The sequence below is a fragment of the Natator depressus genome, chromosome 14, assembly GCF_965152275.1.
Source record: "Natator depressus isolate rNatDep1 chromosome 14, rNatDep2.hap1, whole genome shotgun sequence".
NCBI classification, from domain to species: domain Eukaryota; kingdom Metazoa; phylum Chordata; order Testudines; family Cheloniidae; genus Natator; species Natator depressus.
Genome location: NC_134247.1, coordinates 37,569,506 through 37,593,178, shown reverse-complemented (window position 1 = coordinate 37,593,178; position 23,673 = coordinate 37,569,506). Strand labels below are relative to the sequence as shown.

At 49.5% G+C, this 23,673-nt stretch overlaps 1 protein-coding gene and 2 non-coding genes across 4 annotated transcripts; all 3 read left to right on the top strand.

The window, feature by feature from the left end:
• The first annotated feature begins 3,938 nt into the window (after nucleotides 1-3,938).
• LOC141998494 (uncharacterized) lies at nucleotides 3,939-11,067 on the top strand. Of its 2 annotated transcripts, none has more exons than XM_074971358.1 (5): nucleotides 3,939-4,297; nucleotides 5,270-5,497; nucleotides 8,129-8,255; nucleotides 9,334-9,447; nucleotides 9,820-11,067. In XM_074971358.1, the coding sequence occupies exons 3-5, from the start codon at nucleotides 8,129-8,131 to the stop codon at nucleotides 10,932-10,934; spliced, it is 1,356 nt and encodes a 451-aa protein (XP_074827459.1). In that variant the 5' UTR covers nucleotides 3,939-4,297; nucleotides 5,270-5,497; the 3' UTR covers nucleotides 10,935-11,067. The 2 variants fall into 2 exon arrangements, with proteins under 2 accessions (XP_074827459.1, XP_074827458.1); XM_074971357.1 differs by having other exon boundaries at nucleotides 3,940-4,297; nucleotides 9,817-11,067.
• An 8,647-nt stretch (nucleotides 11,068-19,714) lies between these two features.
• Nucleotides 19,715-19,787, top strand: TRNAK-CUU (transfer RNA lysine (anticodon CUU)). Its single transcript has one exon. It is a non-coding gene; the product is annotated as a tRNA-Lys (tRNA).
• Nucleotides 19,788-22,581: 2,794 nt separating this feature from the next.
• TRNAV-CAC (transfer RNA valine (anticodon CAC)) lies at nucleotides 22,582-22,654 on the top strand. The gene has a single exon. It is a non-coding gene; the product is annotated as a tRNA-Val (tRNA).
• The last annotated feature ends 1,019 nt before the right edge of the window (nucleotides 22,655-23,673 follow it).

Below are 23,673 nucleotides of genomic sequence, written 5' to 3'. Positions count from 1 at the left end.
AGAGGGGGCTGCCGAGCAGGGAAGTCTGGAGAGCGCCCATTGGTCTTTGAAAGAGTCCAGGGAGCCGGGGGATGCCAGCCACAGGAACTCTGCCTGGAGACTGGAACAGACGAGTAAACGTAGGTCAGCCCCGCAGTCACAAAGAACACCCACCCCTGCCCAACCTTCTCGTCCTCAATGGATAGATGGCCATTTTAGCCAGGGCAAGGAGAAGGGCCCCAAGACAGCATGGGGCCGCGGATAGGGAGTGAACAAATAAAGAGGTGTGAGGAAAAGTGCAGTCGGGACCTTGGCAGGAGGTTCTGGAGGAGATGAAAAAGGGTCTGCAACCAGGCCTGTTGCAAATACTCGTGCAGCAGGATCTCCTTGCCACAGAAAGAACAACCATGGAAGGACTCTGTAAACCGTGTCAGCATCACATCCATGCTAACAACTCCATGAAGGAGCTTCCAACTTATATCCCTAGTGGACTGTGGGACCAGGGTACAATACAGGTTGGCGCACCTCCGCAGGTGACAGCAGGTTCCACCACATGGTCTTGGGGTGGAGCTGGCTGACTACCCGCCTCTCCCAAGTATCTCACAAGCGGAAGCAGGTGGGAGATGCTCTGTGTCCCTCACCTTGTAGTCTATTTGGTGCCTGCAATGGGGAGCTGGATTATCTAGCCCCCATCTCACTGGCCTGGGAGGTTTCCAAGGGGAATCTCTCTCCCCAGCCAGAGGGGGTGGGGATAGTGGGGGAGGGGTCTACTGGAGGGGAAGGGGCTTGTATGGGGAGGTGAGAGGGGATTAACAGAGGGGAGGGACTGAATGGGGAAAGGGCTGGTTGAGGGAGGGGCCTAATTGAGTGGGTGTGGTTTGTGTATGGAGGAGGGAGGGGTTTCAGTGAAGGACCCTAATGGTGGGTGGGAACTGTGCAGAGGAAGAACTTATGTGAAGGTTCCTCATGGGGGGGAAGGGGCAGGAGCCTGTAGGAAAAGGGGGTGGAGTAGAAGGAGAAATGGGGACTAAATCCCCCAAGTTAGAGGAGTGAGAGAGCAGGGGAAATAAAGAGGCCAATGCAAAAGGAAGAGCATGATGGATTTGAAGCTGCCTGTAATAGTCTATGAATACGACATGCTCTGAGTACTGTAGAGAGGTTTACTGGTTGCAGATGTTGGGTTAATTCAATAATCGAGTGATCAGGACACTCCCCAGAAAGATGGGCAATACACAGATAAGAAATCCTCAGCAAATGGCCAGGACTAACCATGAGATGTTACCTTTGTCTCCCAGTGGGCCGCAGAAACTGGTTTGACCAGCTTCAAGAGACTTAAGTGGAACAAAGAACTTTGAGTGAATCAAAGGGCAACCCAGTGAATGGAAGGAACACTTGAAGAACAGGGTCTGCTGATGTACAGGCCTGTGTTCTTAAAAGCACAGCATCCCAATGCCAAGACAAGACAGCTGTTCCCTATCAGACATGATATATTGAGCAGAAAAAGGAGATTTGATCTAGTAAAATATTTTACATCCATCCACTGCCAAAAATTGCAATAGTCATACATGATTTTAGTGTTAAAGAATCCCTTATCAATGTATCTGTCTGCATAAAGCCTCCGAGGAGCTCACAAATTTGTCTTACCTGGTATTCTGATTGCCTGAGTTGGACTGGGATTTTTTGGTAATCCACTGTTCATGGAGTTTCACTCCTTTAAATTGGTGACTTTTACAAATGCTATTTTGATGACTCTTAGCACTTCATCATTTCCCATCATTAACATGGTGCAGATGGTTGTCTGTGTGTTCATTCATTTCTGTTTTCATAGCAAATAATCACTGAAAATATAAATAGTTACTAGTAGTTTCAGCAGTCACCTCTCACAGTGTTTCGAGTGTAACACGTCCTGTTTGTATGGCAGACAGCAGTATGAGGTTTTAATGCTAAATTTTTGTTCTTTTTACCCAGTTTATTCTTTGGGATCATATGACTTCAAGGCTGATGCTGATTATGCAGTGAACGCTTCTCTGTCCCGAGCAGAGGTATTTGCATCTGAATGTCTGCACCCCCGCCCATTCATGTGGATGTCATGGAAATAAAAAAACCCCCAAATTTTAAACTAAAGGAATTAACAGAGGCTTCAAGCCCTTCAATTCCCCTTATTCAGGGCTTGTCTACATGGTGTGATGCTAAAAGTGTGAAGTTAATGCGCCGTAAACCCATATGGATGATCTCGTTCAGAAGTAAAGTCACGTTAGTTATGACTATAGCAGTCATGGCAACCACAGAAGATTGCAAGAGCCCTTCCCAAAAACACTATTATTCATCAGACCTTTGATGTGTCCAGAACACTTAAAATTTTTTGAATAGTCCAGGTATAACCCACATTTGATTTTTCAAAAAGAAGGAGTGAAGCAGTGGGGCACTCATCTTAATTTCCCTGAGTGTTGCCCTGTGTGGAAAAGTCATTACGATATTTCCCAGATCTCAATTTTGGCCTGACAAAATTGCAATAAATGGTTTACGGTTGAAATTTAAGATGATCTCGCCTCTTCTCTCTACCCTCTGCTGGTCAGGGTATCTGTTATGACCAGGAGAATGAAGGCTGGATAGTGTCATCATGGTAGAGGGGTACAGGGATCCCCTCTATAAGCGATGTATAGAAGTTCTTGTCCCAATAGAATTAACCAATCGATCCACATTTTTGGTGCTCTAACTGTAAAATTCCTCTTTGATCTCAGCCTCTAGCTGCTCACTAATCACATGTCATATAAAGCATACCTGTTACTATGTACTCCCTGGGGAATTTTTCTCACAAACACAGCATTGTCTCTGACACCTTTCTGACATTTTCATGGTAATATTAATGACTGTGATATCTGCCTAGGTGTGAGGACACAGCCTGAGAGGCTGTAATAAAAATATTTTCAGCTCACTTAACACATTGTGGTGTTGCATCTCAGCCCATGGGCACAGTGCAGGGCCCGTCACCCGGCCCAGAAACACCCAGAAATAGGCTGTGACTGCCCTTACGAGATATGCTCTGTACTTTGTTTCTGAAGCTGTGTAGGATGTTTTCATTGTAGGCAAACCACCTGGCAGGCCGCTCCCTCTTTACTCACCTGACTGATGAGCTGATCAGACATCAAGGGCGGGAAATGTTATAAACATATCTGCTTAAGACAGCCCTGTGATATCAGCAGCTGCTCAGTGCAAGAGCATGCCCATGTGCTGACAGCGCTGAGAAGTGTTTTGAGAAGAAGGATGGAGGATGCTGACATTCTTATGCAGCGCTGAAGAAGCCAGTTGCACACAACTGCACGTTACGCCCACATTATAGAGACCCCAGGCAAGATTCACAAAGCTACTTAGATGCCTAAATTTGGGTTTCAGGGCCTAAGTCCCAAGTTTTGGCTCCACAACTATTCCCACAACTCCTGTCAAATCGTCTAGGCTCCTAAACTCACCCAGTGCCTACGTTTTCAGGGAAAAAGTTCCTTTGGTGCCTGCCCCTGGGTGGGGGGACATGACGGGGTTTGGGCCCAGGGATGGCTTAATCCGGCCCTACAAATAACTCCAGGAACCTGGTGGCAAAGCACTGACAGCTCCATGACCTGAGTTAGGGGAGCAGAGCTGGTAGCTCCGGCCCAGGGCTGGTAGCCAGTGAGCCTGGTGTGCAGACGAGACCAGCTCTGACCACCTGCTCCCTGTGCCCGTCTGTTACCAGAGTGGTCACATACAGTCAGTGTCATCGAGAAGCATGTTGCCTGCAGCTCCAAGCTCTGGGCAGCCTCTCTAGGACCGGCACCCCCATCACCTCTGTGTCCCCATAGACAGGAACAATCTACATAGAGGACCCCCGCCCTTCTCCCCCCTCCCCGGGACATTGACGTCTCCTTTATCTAGTCACTGACACGGTGGCTTCTATGCACGATGCCGCCTAATGTGGGGAGAAGCTGCCGGAGCCCAAGGGCTGTGGGGCCCCAGGCGGCAGGGTCTGGGGCAGGGGGCTGCGAGTTTATCGCTAGGACCCAGGGGCGGCTGGGAGGCGGCTCTGGCGGGAGGATCGCGGGGCTCAGGCCCGGCAGTAGGAAGTGACTCGCAGCCGCTGCGGGGACTCTGGCTCCCGGCGAGATCCCCGAGCCCCGGCGGCTGGTGCTGGGAGCCCGGAGCCCGGGCTGCAGCCGGGAGAGGGGAACCTCCAGCCGGGCCCTGCCCGCTGCTCCCCGGGAGCCTCTCCCAGGGCAGAGCCCCCAGCCCGGCCAGGGCCCCTTCCCGGCCCGGCCCCTGCCCCGGGGGGGCCCCGCTCGGAGGGAAGGTAAGAGAGACCCGCCCCCCCCGTCACCCCCGGGCTGCAGGGGGCGGGTTTGGCCCCGGGCTGCTCCCCGCGGAGCCGGCTGCGATTCCCTGCCCCGGGCCCGGGAAAGCTGCCGCAGCTCCCGGTGCGTGCGGGGCGGGGGGGGCCCGGCCGGGCAGGGCTGGGGGCTGGGACAGTGACACCTGCGGGGGGGGGGCAGAGGGGGCGAGCGGGGGGGGGCTGAAGAGGGGCGGGGGGAACAGGGGTGTGTGAGGCCAGTGGCAGGAGGGGGATGGGATGGGGGCAGGGGGAGGTGGCTCTAAGAGGCGGCTGAGGGGGGCTTTAAGAGTTGTCCAGCCTGGTGGGGACTTTCTCCGGTGCCGGAGCCTGCAGGTGAGGGGAGAGACCCGGGGGAAAGGGCTGGGGCCAGGCAGGAAAGTGACTCTGCACAAAGGGCCCCTTTCAGGGACCTGCTGGTGAGTTTGTGGTAGATGGGGAGCGAGTCCCAGAGCTGCTGCCTTCGGTGACAGTCCCAGGCTCACACTCCTTCTAGTAGACTGGTGTGGAGACAATAAATAAGGAAGTGTTATTTACTCCTTCTCATAACACAAGAACTAGGGGTCACCAAATTAAATTAATAAGCAGCAGGTTTAAAACAAACAAAAGGAAGTATTTCTTCATGCAATGCACAGTCAACCTGTGGAACTCCTTGCCAGAGGATGTTGTGCAGGCCAAGACTATAACAGGGTTCAAAAAAGAACTAGATAAGTTCGTGGAGGACAGGTCCATCAATGGCTATTAGCCAGGCTGGCAAGGATGGTGTCCCTAGCCTCTGTTTTGCCAGAAGCTGGGAATGGGCGACAGGGGATGGATCAGATGATCACCTGTTCTGTTCATTCCCTCTGGGAAGCCTGGCATTGGCCACTGTCAAGACAAGACACTGGGCTAGATGGACCTTTGGTCTGATCCAGTGTGGCTGTTCTTGTGTTTTAGACGAAGTAGCTGATCTGTGTACTGGAGAACAAATGCCCAGAAGAACAGGACAGTCACCAGTTGTCCGAGGCAGAGGGGAGGAGAGAAAAGGAAGGAGACAGAAAGGGAAGAGAAGAGACTGAAAGGGGCAGCAGGAGCGCTAAGTGAGGAGGGAGGTTCTCAGCTCCCAGCCCTGGCCGGATCCATTCCCTGCATCCCCCTGGGCAGCCTGACTCTCCTGGGAACAAGGTGAGGAGCTGACAAAGGGAAAATTCCTGCCCTGGCCGAGCTGCTGGATGCGCTGCCCTTGGGGCCAATGTCAGGGGGAATCCACCAACGCAGCTCCTTTGATTCTGCTCTTTTCTAGTGTTTGGCTCAGATGATCTGTTGGGGGGGGAAATTTAAAAGTGTTTCAGGGGGGTTCAGTGCTGGTGGGAGGGGCTGGGTCTGTGTTGTAATAAAGTGACTGAGGGTTTTCCCAGCGTGGCAGAGTCCAGAGCATCTGTCTGCAGGGAGGGAGCCTGTGGGAATCGGGGTGTGAAATAGACTCAAGCCCTTTCTGTAACCTCCCCAATGGCCCCTCTCGCCCTGACAGCCTGAAGAATTACGTCCATGTTTTGCTCCAGATCCTCCCGTCTTCCAGGGGACAGGGAAAGGAAATGGCTGTGATGGAGCCAGCTCAGGGAGGAGATTTTCAGGGAGCTGCAGGGGGGATTTGTTGTAGAGGGGGAGGGGCAGAAAACACACCGGGTGAGGCAGGGAGGGGACAGGGCATGATAAAGCTGCTGGGACATGATCAACCTGGGCCTGATTTTCTGAACAGGCCCATTGGTGGGGGTGGGGGAGAAACATTCCCCCATTTCTGAAACAGGAAACACCCCCGGGGCAGGGCTGGGAAAAGTGACCAGACTCCCAGTGCCGGAGCCTGAACCCACTGGCCAGAGGCTACTGTGGTATTTTGATAGGTCCGTAGATTCCAGGGACTGTTTTCTTCATCTAGTCTGACCCACTGTATAAACCAGGCCTGAGAACTTCCCCAAAATAATTCCTAGAGCAGATGAATAACATCTGATCTTGATTAAAAACTTGTCTGTGATGGAGAATTGGTAAATTCTTCCAATAGTGAATTACTCTCACCATTATAAATGTACGCTTTATTTCCTGTCTGAATTTGTCTAGCTTCAGCTCCCAGCCCTTGGATTGTGTTATATCTTTCTCCGCTAGACTGATGAGCCCTTTATTAAATATTTGTTCCCTCTGTAGACTGCAATCAACTCACTCCATAATCTTCTCTTTGTTCACCTAAACAGATAGAACTCCTTGAGTCTATCACAATAAGGCAGGTTTTCTAATCCTTTGATCATTCTCCTGGCTCTTCTCTGAACCCTCTGCAATTTGTCAACATCCTTTTTGACCTGTCAGTACCAGAACTGGAGACAGATTCCAGCAGTGCCTGCACCAGTGACAAACACAGAGGTAAAATAACCTCTCTAATGCCTACGCAAGATTCCTCTGTTTATACATCCAAGGATCGCATTCGCTCTTTTGGCCACAGCGTTATACTGGAAACTCATGTTCAGCAGATTATTCACCATGGCTCCCATAGAGTCACTGCTTCCCAGGACGGCATCCCCCATCCTGGAAGCATGGCCTACCGTCTTTGTTCCGAGCTATATACGTGTACATTTAGTCATATTCAAATGCATATTTTTTGCTTGCACCCAGTTTACTAAGTGATTCAAATTGATCTGAATCAGAGACCTGGTTTCTTCACTGTTTACCAATCCCCCAATTTTTCTGCCCTCTGCAAACCTGTTCAGTTATGATTTTGTTTTCTTCCAAGTCATTTCTTAGAAATGTTAAATAACGTAGGGCGAAGAACCAATCACTGTGGCACCCCACTTGAAACACCTGATGTTGATTCCCCTTGTAAAATGACATTTTGAGACCTATCAGTTAGCCAGTTTTTAATCCATTTAATGTGTGCCATATTAATTGTGTATCATTTGAGATTTTGATTCAAAATGTCATGTGGTATCAAGTCAAACGCCTTACAGAAGTGTAAGTATATTATGTCAACACTGTTACCCTTGACAACCAAGCTTGTGATCTCATCAAAAAATGATATCAAGTTAGTTTGAAAGGATCTATTTTCCATAAACCCATGTTGAATTGCATTAATTACATTACACTCCTTTAATTCTTTATTAATCAAGTTCCTGCATCAGCTCCTCCATTATCTTGCCTGGGCTCAGTGTTAGGCTGACAGGCCTATAATTACCCATGTCATCCTGTTTACCCTTTTAAAAATTGGCATAACATTAGCTTTCTTCCAGTCTTCTCGAACTTCCTCAGCACTTGAAGGCTTATTAAAAAATCAACATTAACGGTCTAGCAAGCTCCTCAGCCAGCTCTTGTAAAACTCTTGGATGCAAGTTATGTGGATCTGCTAATTACAAAATGCCTAGCTTTAATGGCTTCTGTTAAACATCCCCATGAGATACTAGTGGAATGGAGAGAGTGTATATGATGAGGCTGTACCGTCTGGTTTCCCCCCAAATATTGAAAGGAAGCCATTGGGATTCCTGATCCTGTCCCTGTCCCTGTCCCTGCTCAGAGCTCTGCTTCCCGTATCAGTCTGTGGCTGGCAGGCGTGTGGGAAATAAGAAGTCTGTGCCTTCCTCCATCTGCTGGGGGGACAAGGAGCTCTCACCTTCTCCCCACCCCCTAAAGCCTCCTGGCTGCTCTGAGCAAGGTGGGCTTGGAATTCTGCTACTCTGGTTCTCCGAGAACTTCTGGGTTTTTGCCTTCCTCCTGTGTGACTAGTGAAATAGTGGCTGGGGCAGCAGGTGCTGAGTGGGGGGACTCTTGTTGTTTCAGATGCCGGTGACCTTCGAGGAGGTAGCTGTGTATTTCACCCAGGGGCAGGGGGCTCTACTGGACCCCGCTCAGAGAGCCCTTTACAGGGACGTCATGCAGGAGAATTATGAGACGGTGACCTCGCTGGGTAAGGGATTCCCGTCCCCTCAGTTATTAGAAGCCGTGGGGTCTGCGTGTCTGAATCTGGTCAGGTTCTTCCTGGTCAGTTAGATTAGAGGGGAATGGGTCCCATAGTTCACAGCTCCAGTGTGAGAGAGACTTGCATCTCCATCCCCTCCAAAGCGGTCAGGGAGTCGTAAACCCAATGGACATGCTAATTCATCCCCATCCCTCCAGCTTTCAAGGGGACAGAAGACATGTATTGTTCTGGCTCTGTTAACTCTAACTCACATGCAGAATCCTTATTGGTCTCGTTTCCCAGGAGACCGAACTTGACCTAAGAGACTCCTCCAAGCATCTGGGAAATGCACTGAATTGAAACTGACCCTCCTGCCCCATCACCTAGATTGAGATTAAACTGCATTCCTTTGCCATTCGTGTTTTTTTTAAAATTCAGCTGCCTGTTGAGCCCATCTGCTTCAAAAGCCTCCAGCCCATGGTGTACATAACAGTATACATCTTGTGAGCAGGTGCTGTTGCTCTGAGGCTGACTCGGGAACCAAGGATTTTGACATTGGGGGTGTGAGACTAAGGCAGGAAAAAATGTCTCTCACCTCATATTATGCAATCTAGATCCCTGGTATCAAAAACAGGCAACCCCAAAACTATCACTATTCACCAGGAGGTGCAAAGAGGTTACTGCAGTGCAGCTTTTTGAATACATTGATGAGCCTGAACTGGATAACTGCTCATTGACTTCAGTTTCCGGGTTTATGCTAATTGAGTCTTGGTGGTAGACTAGTTCCATCCATGGGGAGGGCTCTGGAGGTTTAGAACTAGGCAGGGGTTTAACCCCAGAGCTGTGTCTGCATCAGCAAATCCCCCAGAGTGCACAGACCCTGGAAACTCCTCGTGAGGGGATGGTCTCCCACCCCCAATGTCTGCTTCTCTCAAGGGGGCTCAGTGATCATGCTTCCATCTGTTCAGATTATTCATGCTCCCAGCACAGCATGGGGCCAGGTTAAATTCCGGGAATGTTCCTTGTGACAGATACTCTCCCAGTACTCCATACAACCTGATCTTGTCTGATTTCACCCCCCGAGCAGGATTTCCCGTTCCCAAACCTGAGCTGATCGCCCGGCTGGAACGAGGGGAAGAGCCGTGGGTCCCGAATCTCCAGGCCACTGAGAAAAAGGAGGTCCCGCGAGTCACCCACACAGGTGAGGAGTCAGTGAAATTGACATAAAAACTGTGTGGTGAGTGAAGGAAAAAGCTGAGACTCCCAAAGATGTGCTGTGAACGAACTCCCCCAGGTCTGCCCCGTCTCACCCAGGTCAGGGCTGTAATCAACAGGTCGTGCCTCACCATGACAGATATCACTCACAGCTTCCCACCCATCCTTTAGCTGTATGCAGTTTCCTCCCCAGCTTTACTCCCCTAGGAGTGTTTGGGTGGGATGTGGAGGCAGAATCTAATGTCTCCAGTTCCCCAGCAGTCACTGTGTGGTGTTTTCCCTCTTTGCTGTTCCCCTTTCGGTCCCTTCTCCCTGGCACAGGCAGTGACTCCTGTCTGGGTTCTCTCTCTCTCAGCAGGTGATGAGACCGTGAGTGAGAACAAGGAGGTGACTTGGCAGGTGGAACCAGAGAGGGCCTTTTTGAGAGGAGCTGAAGGGAATTTTCCCCAGGGCTTGGAACAGGGAGAAGCCTGGGGAAATCGGGGTGGGTCAGAGAGGCAGCTGGGAAACCAGCCAAGGAAGAAAGTGGATGCATCAATTCAAGGTGGGGGAGGATGCACAGATCCCAAGGAAACCACCGCCCAGCAGACAAATCCCAAGGATGAGAAACCCTACAAATGCCTCGACTGTGGGAAAAGCTTCAGTGTGAGAACGAACCTTATTACGCATTGGAAAAACCACACGGGAGAGAAGCCCTATAAATGCTTGGACTGCGGGAAAAGTTTCCGTCAGAGCTCACACCTTATCACACATCAGAGACTGCACACGGGAGAAAGACCCTATAAATGCCTGGAGTGTGGGAAAAGTTTCAATGTGAGATCGGCCCTTATTGCACATCAGAGAACTCACACGGGAGAGAAACCCTATAAGTGCCTGGACTGTGGGAAAAGCTTCAACGTGAGATCAGCTGTTATTAGACATCAGAGAATCCACACGGGAGAGAAACCTTATAAATGCTTAGATTGTGGGAAAAGCTTCAGTCAGAGTTCCAGCCTCACTAAACATCGGAGAACCCACACGGGAGAGCGACCCTATAACTGCCTCGTGTGTGGGAAAAGTTTTAGCGACAGCTCGTCCCTTATTAAACATGGGAGAACCCACACAGGAGAGAGACCCTATAAATGCCTGGACTGTGGGAAATGTTTCAATCTGCGATCAGCTCTTCTTGCACATCAAAGAACCCACACTGGAGAGAAACCCCATAAATGCCTGGACTGTGGGAAAAGCTTTAGTCAGAGCTCAAACCTTGTTACACATCAGAGAACCCACACGGGGGATAAACCCTACAAATGCCTCCACTGTGGGAAACGGTTTAACGTCAGTTCAGCCGTTATTACGCATCAGAGAATCCACACGGGAGAGAAACCCTATAAATGCCTCGACTGTGGGAAAAGCTTCAGTCATAGCTCAAACCTCACTAAACATCAGGGAATTCATGAGGGGGAGAGAGCCTATAAGTGGGACATGTTTTAATAGGAAGTCAATCCTTAATACTCATCAGGAGACCCCCAGCATGGGAGAGAGACCCCAGAAATGTCTCTGGGGAAAAGTTCAATTCAGAGATCAGCCCTTGTTACGCATCAGACAATACACAAAATAGAGAAACCCCATAAGTGCTTGGACTGTGGGAAAAGCTTCAATAACAGCTCAGGCCTTACTTAATACTGGAGAACCCACATGAGAGAGAAAAACCTTGAATGTGGGGCAGGCTTCCCTTAGTATCTGGCAGCAGCAAATCCACGCAGGGAAGAAACCACTGAGATGTCCTTAGCAAGGCAAATGCTCCAAGTGGAGCCAACACCATGTCAGACATCAGAGACTCCTCCGCACATGGGAGAATTTCTTTCAGGGGCCTAACTAGGACTGGCCATGGTGACAAACCCATTTCCTCATTCCCACACACATCAGGGGCATTTGGCTCCCAAGGATCCAGCTGCCCATCACTGGGGTGAGGATCCAGCAGCAGCTGAGCAGCAGCTGGTCAGTGACCCTCTGGCTCTGCCTGGTCTAAGCAAACCCCAAGCAGAGGAGGAGGAGCCCTCATCAGCCCCTCCTCCCTGCTGCAGCCCTGAATGCTGAGCTGATGGGCCACAGATGGGGGAAGGGAGAGAGAGAAACTCCTCCAGCCACTCCTTCTGCCTGGCTGAAGTTCCCCCCTCTCCCTTCCCCTCCCAGATGGGATCCCCCTGCCATGGAGATGAGGAGAAGGGCACTTGGGCCAGGCCTCACCTTCACTCTAGACCCCTGTCTCCATCCCCCATGTTCCACCAGCCCCTGGGCTGGGCTCCCCCACTTACCTGGAGCTGTTCCCTGCAGGGGGAGTGTCCCTGGAGGCTGGTAACTCCTCCCTCCACAAATTCCCCAGGGCGCTGGGCTCTGGGGCACCAATCGTTAAGGGACCAGGACGATGGGTTATGGGGAAGGGACTGAGGATGGAATGGTTGGAGCTGGGAAGCAGGGGGAGCTGGGTGCTGGGCTATCGAGCGTTTGGGGATCAAGGGGTAAGAGGCGAGGGAGAGCACGGGGTAGAGAGGTGCTGCCTCTCATCACTCACCCCTCTGCCCCTTCTCTGCATTCAGACAGCACCACTAAGTGGGACTGATTCCCACAGGGCCTTTTGTGGGAGGCCTGGAGATACCACCTCTGCCTTGGCAGCATCAGCCTCTGAGCGTCCGTCTGTGGTAGGAAACGTGGTCGGGATCAGCCAGCTCGTCTCCTCTGACCCTCCCCCATTCATCCTACCCTAGATTCACCCAGAGCATCTAATTCCTTCTGATCCTCACCGTTAGCAGATTTCAGGGTAGCAGCTGTGTTAGTCTGTATTTGCAGAAAGAAAAGGACGACTTGTGGCACCTTAGAGACTAACAAATTTATTTGAGCATAAGCTTTCGTGAGCTACAGCTCACTTCATCGGATGTACAATTAGCAGAGTGACTGTTAGAGTCACTGAGTTCCCCCTTTGGGGGTAGATTCTCTCGCTCCCAGCTAGTCTCACCTTGATCCAGGCCATGCTGGCAAGCATTTCTTTTTGTACATTTTCTCTCTTACAGACGAGAATTAAATGGAGTCTAGAAGAGTAGGAGCAAGGATAGTAAAGGGTGGTGTTTTAGGTGCTGTGCTATTTGAGAGCGATGGGGTGAGTCCGAGGGATTCCCTCCTTCCCCCGTCGCTGTCATGCTCCATCCTTGACGCAGCAGTCTCTGTCCAAGCTTTGGAGAATTTTATCCTCTCTCCATTCTACTCCTCCACCTCCCAAAGTGTCACTTACTACAGTGCCCCTGGCTCTCCGTGCACAGGAATCACACTTGGATCCTAAACCAGACTTCTGGAGGTGAAAGTGTCACCGACCTGGGCCAGGGTGGGGGAGGATTCAGATGAACCCCAAAGCACAAGCTGAGGTTTCTGAGCTTAAATCCCTGTTTCCATCTATTGGTAAAGTGGCTTCTGGGCTTTTCACAGCCAAGTACAGATCATTTGTCAAGGGGAAGGTTTTGGTTTTTGTTTTTTTTCCTGTTTCCTTAGGAGGATGGCAAAATGTTGTAACTAACACAACCGAATAGTGAGGAGGCGCTGAGTGAAGCAGGGTTAGCCAGCTCAGAAGAAAATGAGTAAATTTGTTCTCCTGATTGTGAATCAAGATTCTCTGGAATTTCGCTTTCTGAATGTGAAAGTGTTTCATAGCCCCCCTGTATCGTGGGGTTTTCTTTCCTGAAGGTGTTGGGTCACGTACTTTGATATTAGTTTGGTTTGACAGGATGTAGCTCAGGTGTACTGGGGACTTGATGAGGCAAATGACCATTTGCCAGAATAGTCCTTTCCTATTTTCACCTCTATCGCGTCGTGAGATTTTCATGTGGTTTGAACAATGCCAATTGTCAATATGTATCGGCACAAACAGAGGGTGAGCGCCAGATTTACACTCCCAGAGGCAGAGACTGAAATGGAGAAGGAAGTTACTGCCTGATCCCTGCAATGATGCGAGATAGAGTCAGGAGGGGGATGGAGTGGGAGGTGAGGGGTACAGAGCTGGAAGACTGCACATTTCGCTCTTGAGAGCCAGACCGCCAATACTGAGAACTGTGAACGTGCTGCAGCTGTGCTAGAGAGAGACACGAAATGTCCTATGAGTGCCATGGGAAGACGCCCCTGAAATCTAAAGGGCTAGGAATGATGCCCCAAGAGGAGAGAGGTGGGGAGAGGGCAGAGTCTCATCATTGCTGAAAGGACGAGGCTAGGCAGATGTAAGAAGGAAGCCGGGGAAGTCACGAGGCCTGAGCTCCCCAGAAGCCAGGCTGACCCGCATCAATGAGGCCAGAGGGAGAGGAGGACCCTGAAATTTTAGCTCCTCCCCTCCCCATCCGCCGCAGAGTCCTGGGTGCAGATGAGAGAACCCCTCTGTGCCCTGCTCGCCCCACACTGCATCCCTCGAACCTGAGCTCGCGGGGTTTCCTGCTCTCGGAGCATTTACTCTTGTGACTGGATCCTGGCATCGCTTGCAGATTGTCTGCGCTTTTCTACCAGTTTTAACTTGTTTCTCTTTCTCTGGTGCCCGCGGGAGCAGCACAGTGCTGGCCTGGGACAGAAGTGGACCGCCAGGCTCCGGGCCCTGGCTGGGGAGGTGGGTTTAGCTTGTATTTCTCATTTGGAAATGATAAAGCAGAACATAGTTTCTCAACCTCAGCATCTCTTGTCGTGAATATTAATCAAAATGGGCTTTCATGGAAGCCTCTTGGAGGTGTTATTTCTCTTTCCCTGAGCACCACAGACTGTAGATGCCAAAGCAGCCAGCTCTGTGGGATTTCAGAGTCTTCTATGGCGAAAATCCATCATCCGCAGGGAAAATCCGCACTGGCTGTCCTGTCCCATTCACCCGTCTCCTGCGGAAGAAGAGTCAGTCAGGCTGGGGAGGCATTTTTTTTAACCTTGGTGAAGCAGCCATGGAGAGGAGTGATGATAACCTGTTCTTTAAAGCAGTGGTTCTCAACCAGGGGTACACATATCCCTGGGGGTACGCAGAGGTGTTCTGGGGGGTACATCAACTCATCTAGATATTTGCCCAGTTTTGAAACAGGCTACATAAAAAACACTAGTGACGTCAGTACAAACGAAAATTTCACACAGACCATGACTTATTTATACTGCTCTATATGCTATACACTGAAATGTAAATACAATATTTATATGCCAGTTGATTCATTTTATAATTGTATGGTAATGATGAGAAAGGAAGCAATTGTTCAGTACTAGTGGCTGTGACACTTTTGTATTTTTATGTCTCATTTTGTAAGCTAGTTGTTTTTAAGTGAGGTGAAACTTGGGGATACGCAAGACAAATCAGCCTCCTGAAAGGGGGACAGTCATCTGGAAAGGTTGAGAGCCACTGCTTTAAAGCACGTTGAAATCCACCGATGAAAAGTGCTATCTGAGAGCCAGGTATTCCGATTTATTTTTGGCCGCACAAAGTGGGGCCCTGCGCTCAGCGTGATGGCATTTGTCCGTTTGGACGCAACGCAATAACTTTCGATCGCTGCACCCAATCAGTTCTAATGTTTCAGGGAATGTTCCTGGCAGCCCTCGGGAGAAGGCTGCTGAGTTCGGTGGACGTCGGAAAATTCTGAGGGGTAATGGTGGACGCATGGGGCTCTCCAGGCATCTGGTCCCTAGCCCACTCTGCTTCAACCAGTGAGCAATTGTCAAATGTCTGGTGCATGGCTGCCACTGAGCCCTGGAGAGCTGAAGGAACTGTGATGTTGCAATACCTAACTTTTAGGTGTCTAGAAAATCACTGAAACAACCCTGGGGTCCGGAAAGGCTGAATTAGTCAGCTAAGCGCCCTGTACCGTGCATGGGGAAACTGAGGCATCTAACGATGGGATCTACAAAAGCCAGCATGTTAGGCAGGGAGCTGCCTAAGCGAGGCGATGAGAGATGCTGATGTGAGGGGGTCCCTCAGTCTCTCCTGCGAAACCTGTCACACTTTGCAACAGTCATTACAGAGTCCGAGGGAAAGGGGCCCTCCCAGGCAGGTGCCCCAACCCCAGACTGCAGAGTCGATATCTTGCTGTGGCCCAGTGAATGTCCCACCTGGGCTGGGCACAGCACAAAGGGGCCTTTGATGAAGGTCTCTCCCCAGCACAGACCCTGCCGGGGGACCAGCAGCTGCTCAGTGTGGGCTCCCAAACCCCAGTGGAGGAGGCAGCAGCTCATGACCCAGGACAAAAAGCAGAGACAGATGGAGTGCAGCCTCCTCTCTCTGAGCAGGGACACAACAGCTCCTGAATTGCTCCCCCCACTCCTCTCCCTGCCAGACCCCCAACCTTGGAGGGGATCAAGCGTAGTCAGGGCTGGATTAAGGCATATGCTATTTGCTAGCCCCCGTCCAAGGTAATAGGAAAAGGCAGAGGTAGCAAATTATAATAGGCGGAACCCTGTCCATCATAATTTGCTGTCCCAGACAAGAAGATGGAGAAAGGTGAGAGAGAGCAAATTATGACGGGAAAGCCCGCCACCCATCACAATATGGTACCCCTGGACCAGAGGATGGGGAAAGGCAGATGCAGCAAATTGTGACAGGGCAGCAAAAGCGATTAGCAACTGCTTCCAGTAGCAATTTGTGCTGGCAGTTGTTTGCAACGTGACCCTTGCTGGGGTCTGGGAGATCCCAGACTTGGCAGCTGTCCCTTTCCATCTAAACTCCCATAAGGGAGAGTGTGCCAATTTTAGGAAAGAGCTGGACATACAGAGGGGGTAGAGGGAGGATCCTGCACAAAATCTCTTTCTTTTCCAAAGCAAATATCTCAACCCCGGGTCATTTTCTTTCCCCTTTTCCTTTGAGGCAAAGGAAAATGAATGGAATGTAGGTAAATAAAGATTAAAAAGTGAGCATATTATATGTTGAGTCTTTGCCCCTGCTCTTTGCTGTTTTAAGCTAAACCTCTGACTGCCAGAAGCTGGGAGTGGGCGACAGGGGATGGATCGCTGGATGATCACCTGTTCTGTTCATTCCCTCTGAGGCACCTGGCATTAGCCACCGTTGGAAGCAGGGATGCTGGCAAAGGGGTGGGGTTCACAAAGAGGAATTGTGTGGAGCCTAAAACTGGGACTGAGGCACTTAAGGACCTTTGTGGGTCCAGGCTTATGTTCCAAATTCACTGTCCTCCTTCCTCGAAGCCTCCACTGGCCAGTTTGCCTGCTCTGGCCCCCATGCTGTTTTGCCTCTGGCATCGGCTCACAGCCCCTCAGCAAATGTTCATGGGACCTTTCCATCTTTGCAGCCTGTCACCTGCCTGCCTCTCATCAGGGCATTGCTAATGGGGCCCACTGTAGAGCTTCCGGTCCGTGTTCTATTCCTCAGTACTCCTTGGTGCTTTTTGCACTCTGGTGTGGAAGCGGATTCTTGTGTCAGCTTCATCCTTTGTAGATACACAAAGAGCTTCAAAGTGGGCTAGCACCCACCAAGATCAGCACTGTCCGTGGGTGGGAGCTGAAAGCTAGTCTCCATTTCTAGAGCCTCTGGTGGCTAATAAGGCCAGTTACCTGGCACTGCTCTTTGTGTCTGCAACCACTGGAGGGGGGAAGAACTTTTCTGGGTGCAGGGAATGGCTAATGGGAGGGAAATACTTGGGCAGAGACAAATGAAAGGGGAAGGAAGGGAAATCCCTGCTGGTTTTGTAACACTGACAGACCCCACTGGTTGGCAGGTAGAATTGAACCTGGGGCTTCTGGAGCTTAGTGTACGAGCCTCTACGCCTATGGCCCTTAGGTAAGGCTGTAGAGCAGACTCATTAATCTCTCTGTCTCTAAGTGGTCTCGGTGCCACTAGATGGGACAGAACACCACACCCAGGCGGTGTGTGGGTTACAGTTTCATGAGGGGGTTATTAGCAGTGGACGTAAGGGGGTCATATCCAGAGGGAGTAACTGTAGAGTCCTGGCCAGGACCCATTTTGGGGGTTTAGTGGGGGGAAGGCAGAAGGGTGCATTGTGGGACCAGAAAGGAGACTTTCAGTGAAGCCAACTCCTGGGGATTCTCTGGCTGCGGGAGCTGTGAGACGGAGCTGCGATCTCGAATTGGGACACCCCTTCCCTGTCTTGGGCTGATCTGACCCTTTGACCCTTCCTCCCCCAATCTTCCTGTAGTCCGACAAGGGCTCTCAGCAGTCAGGAATTCTTGGATGCTTCTCCAGAAATAACTGTGTGGCACAAATGAGTGGTGGAGCTCAAATGGAGTAAACTGATTTTGAAGTCACACTGGATTATTCCATACTTTCCTTAGTACATCTTTCTTTTCTTTTTTCCTTTCAGTTTAAAATTCTCTTTGGGGTTAACTGACTGAGTCCGTGAGCCCCACCCCCACCCACCCCCCCCCCCCGGCCCTCAATTTGATGGCATTTCTCTGCCTGGCCTTTCCTCCCAGGAATATTCTAGGAGTCATTTGGTAGAACCCTGCTGAGTTTTGTGACAACTAGCAAGGGGAAATCCCTTCCCTCTACTCTCAACCTTAATTCCACACTAGTATACTTTGTGTCTGGGAATTTCCTCATTAAGAAAAATCATACACAAGCACTAAAGAAGACAAGAGATCAATGCAGAAACCTAGCGATGCTTTAATACAATGATTCTGTGCCTCAGAAAAATGAACTAGGATCCAGATGAGCTGTAGAATTCTGAACCATAGTTCTGGAATGTGGAGATTAATATTCACAATCCCCTGCTAGATCCCCTACCCCCACTCTCTCAACCCAAAGGTTTTGCTCTCCAGTCCTCGCCTTCTCCTGCCCATCACCAGGCCTCCCCATCTCAGTCTCTGATCTAGGACAATGCTAGAGTCCTCCAGGATCACAAAGAAAAGTCACCATACAGGCAGATCAACGCCTTTCTAGCCTCCTTTCCCCCCTAGTCACACTTTAGCCTCCTAGCTCATAAAGACTGGGATGTCAGAGCCTAGAGGAGCCCATTCCATGGGGTCCTAATGGGATATTCCCTTCCTGTCTCAGTGACACAGTGTGAGAGGGGGCCATGGCCCTTACACTTTTTGAAAGTGGATGGGCCTGGCAAATCCACTTTTCGCCATGGCCCCCTGAGACACACACCCCCAGCCAGGCCGCAGCTGGAGACCGGCCGGGGAACCCTGGTAGTGGGGGGCATCACACCATGGACCCTCCACCTGCCTGGGGTCGGGGGGAGGCCGAGAGTAGCCCCTGACCCGTTTCCTCATCCTCCAGGTCCCCCACCCAGGGAAGGTGGAGGATCGGTGGCTCCTCACAGCTGCCCTGCTGCACAGCTCTCAACATGGCCAGGCCTGGGCTGCAGCTCTGAGGCCCCAACCAGAGCCAGGTTGGGATAGGAGCTACGCTGGTAGCTGTTGGGGGCTGCAAACCCTCCACCTGCCCTGGGCGGGGGGGCCTGCACTGCAGGGACATGGGCCAAAGCTGCCCTTGGCACTCCCATCCCCGTGGGTGGAGGGTCTGCAGCTCCCGGCCCACTCTGGCTTGGCTGGGGCCAGGGCCTTGGGCAGAAGGGGTGGTGCCATGGAGGGGGTGGAGGTCCCTGGTCCTCTTTTCATCAGGCTACACTGCCCCTGCTCAGAAGACAGGATATTGGGCTAGATGGAATATCGGTTTGACCCAGTGTGGCCTTTCATAAGAACACAAAAACGGCCATACTGGGTCAGACCGATGGTCCATCTAGCCCAGTGTCCTGTCTTCCGACAGTGGCCAATGCCAGGTGCCCCAGAAGGAATGAACAGGACAGATAATCATCAAGTGATCCTTGTTGCCCATTCCCAGCTTCTGGCAAACAGAGGCTAGGGACACCATGCCTGTCCACCCTGGCTAATAGCCATTGATGGACCTGTCCTCCATGAATTTATCTAGTTCTTTTTTTAATCCTGTTATAGTCTTGCCCTTCATGACAGCCTCAGGCAAAGAGTTCCACAGGCTGACTGTGCGTTCTGTGATGAAATACTTCCTTTTGTTTCTTAAGTTTTGCTTGAAGTTTCTTGTTTCCTTTGTTCTTATCTTCTGTTCTGAATTCCCCCTGCTCTTTGTGTCTATAATTTTGCATCCTGTGGCTTGGCATTCTGGGGGTTCCCAGAAGGTGGTTAACTCTGGAAAAGCAGCCTGATGGATCTTAGGAAGGTTACCTGGGGTTATTGCAACACAGGACTAGAAATTTGGGCAGGTAGAAATGGCAACTGAAGAAACAGAGCTCCAGCTCTATTCCACTTGCTTAAATCAGAATATTGCATAAGCAGCCCGGCTAGCTCAGTCGGTAGAGCATGAGACTCTTAATCTCAGGGTCGTGGGTTCGAGCCCCACGTTGGGCGAAGCGAATAAGTTTTTCAAAAGTTAGTGGAAGGTATTTTAATCATTTCTTCTTCCCTGGAAATAAATGTCTGTCTCTAAAAATGGCTGTTTCAACCCTCCTCCTGTTTTTTAAAGAAAGCAAAGAGAGCGAGAGAGACAGGCCAGATGCCAGTTCCTGCTCCAGGGGTAATACCACCCTCTTTCTTACAATCAAAAGATATTATTCTGATCTCCTCTTCTTTCTTTTTCTGTCTCAGCTAGGACAGAAAAACAGACCAGCTGCAATTCCCTGTCATCTTTTGTCTCGGTCGACTGGGTTGATTATTAAGAGGGATTGCTCTGGAGACGGACAAACAGCTGATGGATAATTGAATCACACAAAAAAAGTTCAGAGACAAAATTAGTAAATATGATTTTTCTATCCAGCAAAATGGAAAATAGGTGGAGTGTAGGGATTGTGCTTTCCCCCCTGTGCATTTATTATACAGTCAATCAATTTTATATTTGAAACAGCAGAACCTGAAATAAGAATATGTTTAAAAAATTGCTTTATTATTTTTGTAAGGTGTTTGAAACACTTTGCGCCCACAGCTTCAGTAGATTTGCCCCAAGGCTGACTTTGGCCTAACACTGGAGTGGGTTACCAAGGGAGGCGGTGGAATCTCCTTCCTTAGAGGTTTTTAGGGTCAGGCTTGACAAAGCCCTGGCTGGGGTGATTTAGTTGGGGATTGGTCCTGCGTTGAGCAGGGGGTTGGACTAGATGACCTCCTGAGGTCCCTTCCAACCCTGAGAGTCTATGATTCTATGATTTCAGACAAACAAAAACACCCCTTTGATTTAGATGGATGTGCACTGCCCTGTCCTTTATACTGTCTCATTTTTATACATTTTTATAGAGCAGATTTGTGTTAAGTTCTTAAAGGGAGGCTGAAGTTAATTTTATTTGAAACTAACACAATTTTTTAACCCAGTGTTTGAGGGAACAGCCATTAAATGGCATAACCTAAACTTTTTTCTTTCTTTTGTTTTAAATAAGGGTTTATTGGGCGCCCCTTCTGGTGTCTGTTTTACAAATGTCGTTTCAGGATGGGAGAAGCTGACTAAACTAACTGACTAGACACAAACTTGTCAAAGGCAACAAGTGAACACGCGGAAAAAAATAGAGAAAAATAAGATTTAATAATGCCGGCATATTTAACACATTTTATTCTCTAATAACAAAACATTTTTGTTATGATTTGCTGAAGTGTCTTCTGATTCACCAGAAGTACATGGGAAATAAATAAACGAAAAATGGTATATTTGGTTAAATACTGAAACTGCTTTTAGTTTAGCAGAAGCTAAATAGGGACGAGAAAAGCGGTAGCTGTCAATCCCTATACTCGCGTGTTACTTTTTCAAAGCCAGGGGCTTGTATCCCAGTAGGGAATGAGTTTTATTCCGTACATAGAATCATAGAATCATAGAATATCAGGGTTGGAAGGGACCTCAGGAGGTCATCTAGTCCAACCCCCTGCTCAAAGCAGGACCAATCCCCAATTAAATCATCCCAGCCAGGGCTTTGTCAAGCCTGACCTTAAAAACTTCTAAGGAAGGAGATGCTACCACCTCCCTAGGTAACAGCAGTGGTCTCCCCAGTGATCAGCCACACAAAACCCCTATTTTAAAACCGAAAGGATTAATTTGAATATACTTTCCCCTTATTCTTTAACATGTAATCACTTTGAATTGTCATGAAGCTGATACCGTAAATAATTCAATTCTTAATCTTCCGTCTTTACAAGTCCTGTACATTAACTTTCAACCCCATCAGCCCTCGGTGTATTACATGTCTCTTATCATTTAAAAACAGCTACACAGAGTAGATCTTTAGATTCCTTCTGGGCAGGGTTGCTTTACACTGAGGGTATCTGGATGCTGGAGTTTTTAGCATTATCCTGAGTGCATTTTTCTTTCCTCGTGTGTTTGCGTGTGTTATGCCTGGATCCCGAGGAGGCTCACATATGTGTCTCAATTCTGATCCGCCAAAACTGTCTATACAATTATGTCTGACTTGGAACTTTGACCCATCCAGGTGTATTTTTTTAACCTTCTTGTGTTATTCAGGTCTGCTGAATTCAGGTGCTGACTGCACCAAGAAAGAGAAGTACAAGCAGCCCGGGTTTGAAAGCCCCAGCGTCCTCTGTATAAAACAGTGAGCTAGAGTTTTCTTTTAGAAAAGCAGATGTTTTTCACAAAAGGCTTTGTCCTCCCAGTTCTGCTGAAGCCAGGTGCTTGTGGGACTGAATTGCCTGGATTCTGAGGGATTGTTGCATTTTGCCCAACTGAGACAGTACAGGTGCCTTGTCTGGAATCTGAAGACGCCAGATGTATGTATTCACAATGGCTGCGTTCAGGTTTGGTAGACACCAGGCACTTGTACCTTTCATCCTGCTGGATTAATGATTTTGACTGGATTCTGCCACTTGTGTCACACTTGTGCCCGGATTCCTCTGTATCCCGGCTGTTTCACCCTTCAATTTTGCCTCCAACGGGTGGTTTAAAACTTTCTGCCCCCCTGCACTCTTCCAGATCTAAGTGTTGCCCACATCTGGCTGGACCCTGGTCTTTGTTTAGCAGCCACGCTGCATGCAGGGGTGTGAATGAAAGGGAATGTTACACAGGGGGAGATAAAGCAGCCTCTGTGGGAGGCGCCGGTTAAACAGCTGCCTGTGTGATGTCGAGCAGCAGGAAAGCATCAGCACTTGGCTAGAACAGGCCTGCCACTCTCACACCAATGGCTGTAGCCGTTATGAAGAAAAACGCAGCCAGCTGGTTTCTGTAGTGTAGTGGTTATCACGTTCGCCTCACACGCGAAAGGTCCCCGGTTCGAAACCGGGCAGAAACAGCTTATTCCTTTTCCCCACCCTCTCCCAGAGAACCTGTTTTGTTTTGCAGTCTCTCTTTGGGCACCTTCATCGGTAGGAAATTGCCATATTTCTCCACCTTCATTTTTCTTGCATAAGGAAAGTTCATGTCAGATCTTTAATCAGCATGTCCCTAAGTCGCCTAAAGCACAGCAGACTAATAATAATGAAATAATGGTCTGCAACTTGATCTAATATCTAGGTATGTTTGATTTTGTCCAGAATTGCTCAATTGCCTGTCAATGGGATTTATGTCACATTAAGGATTATGATGGTTGTTTAGGGAGGAAATGAGTGCTATGCTGTGGGTAACAATAACAGAGAAGTAACCTGACCTTGGGTATTGACCAGCGTTTTCTTTGCCTTTAGATTATGTATTAACTGGAACGGGAACAAAAGGCATGGAGTGGAGTTGAAGGAAAGGGCTGCCTGGTTATTGACAAGCTCATTCAGACAGGGAGAAAATGTTCTTATGAAAGTTTCTCGCGGTTTGCGAAATCACTGCCTGTGTGTTTTGTGGGTGTATGGGGGGTTTTAACCCTCCGCCTGGTTTGCTGGATTACCTTTAGTATGGCCAAATTCTGCACTCAACCTGTTTTCCGCTTTACCTTGCCAGGTATTTTCACAGTGACTGCCTGAGTCTTTCTGGACACCGATTTTTTTTTTTTCATGCTCACTTTCCCTACAGGGGGATCCATGTGTTTTCACCATTATTTTCTCTGCACTGGGATCCATGTGTTTTCACCATTATTTCCTCTACACTCGGATCCATGTGTTTTCACCATTATTTCCCCTGCACTGGGATCCATGTGTTTTCACCATTATTTTCCATGTACTGGGAGCAGTGTATTTTCACCATTATTTCCCCTGCACTGGGATCCATGTGTTTTCACCATTATTTCCCCTGCACTGGGATCCATGTGTTTTCACCATTATTTTCCCTGTCGTGGGTCCATGTTCAACATTAATTTTTTCCTGCACCGAGACCCATGTGTTCTCC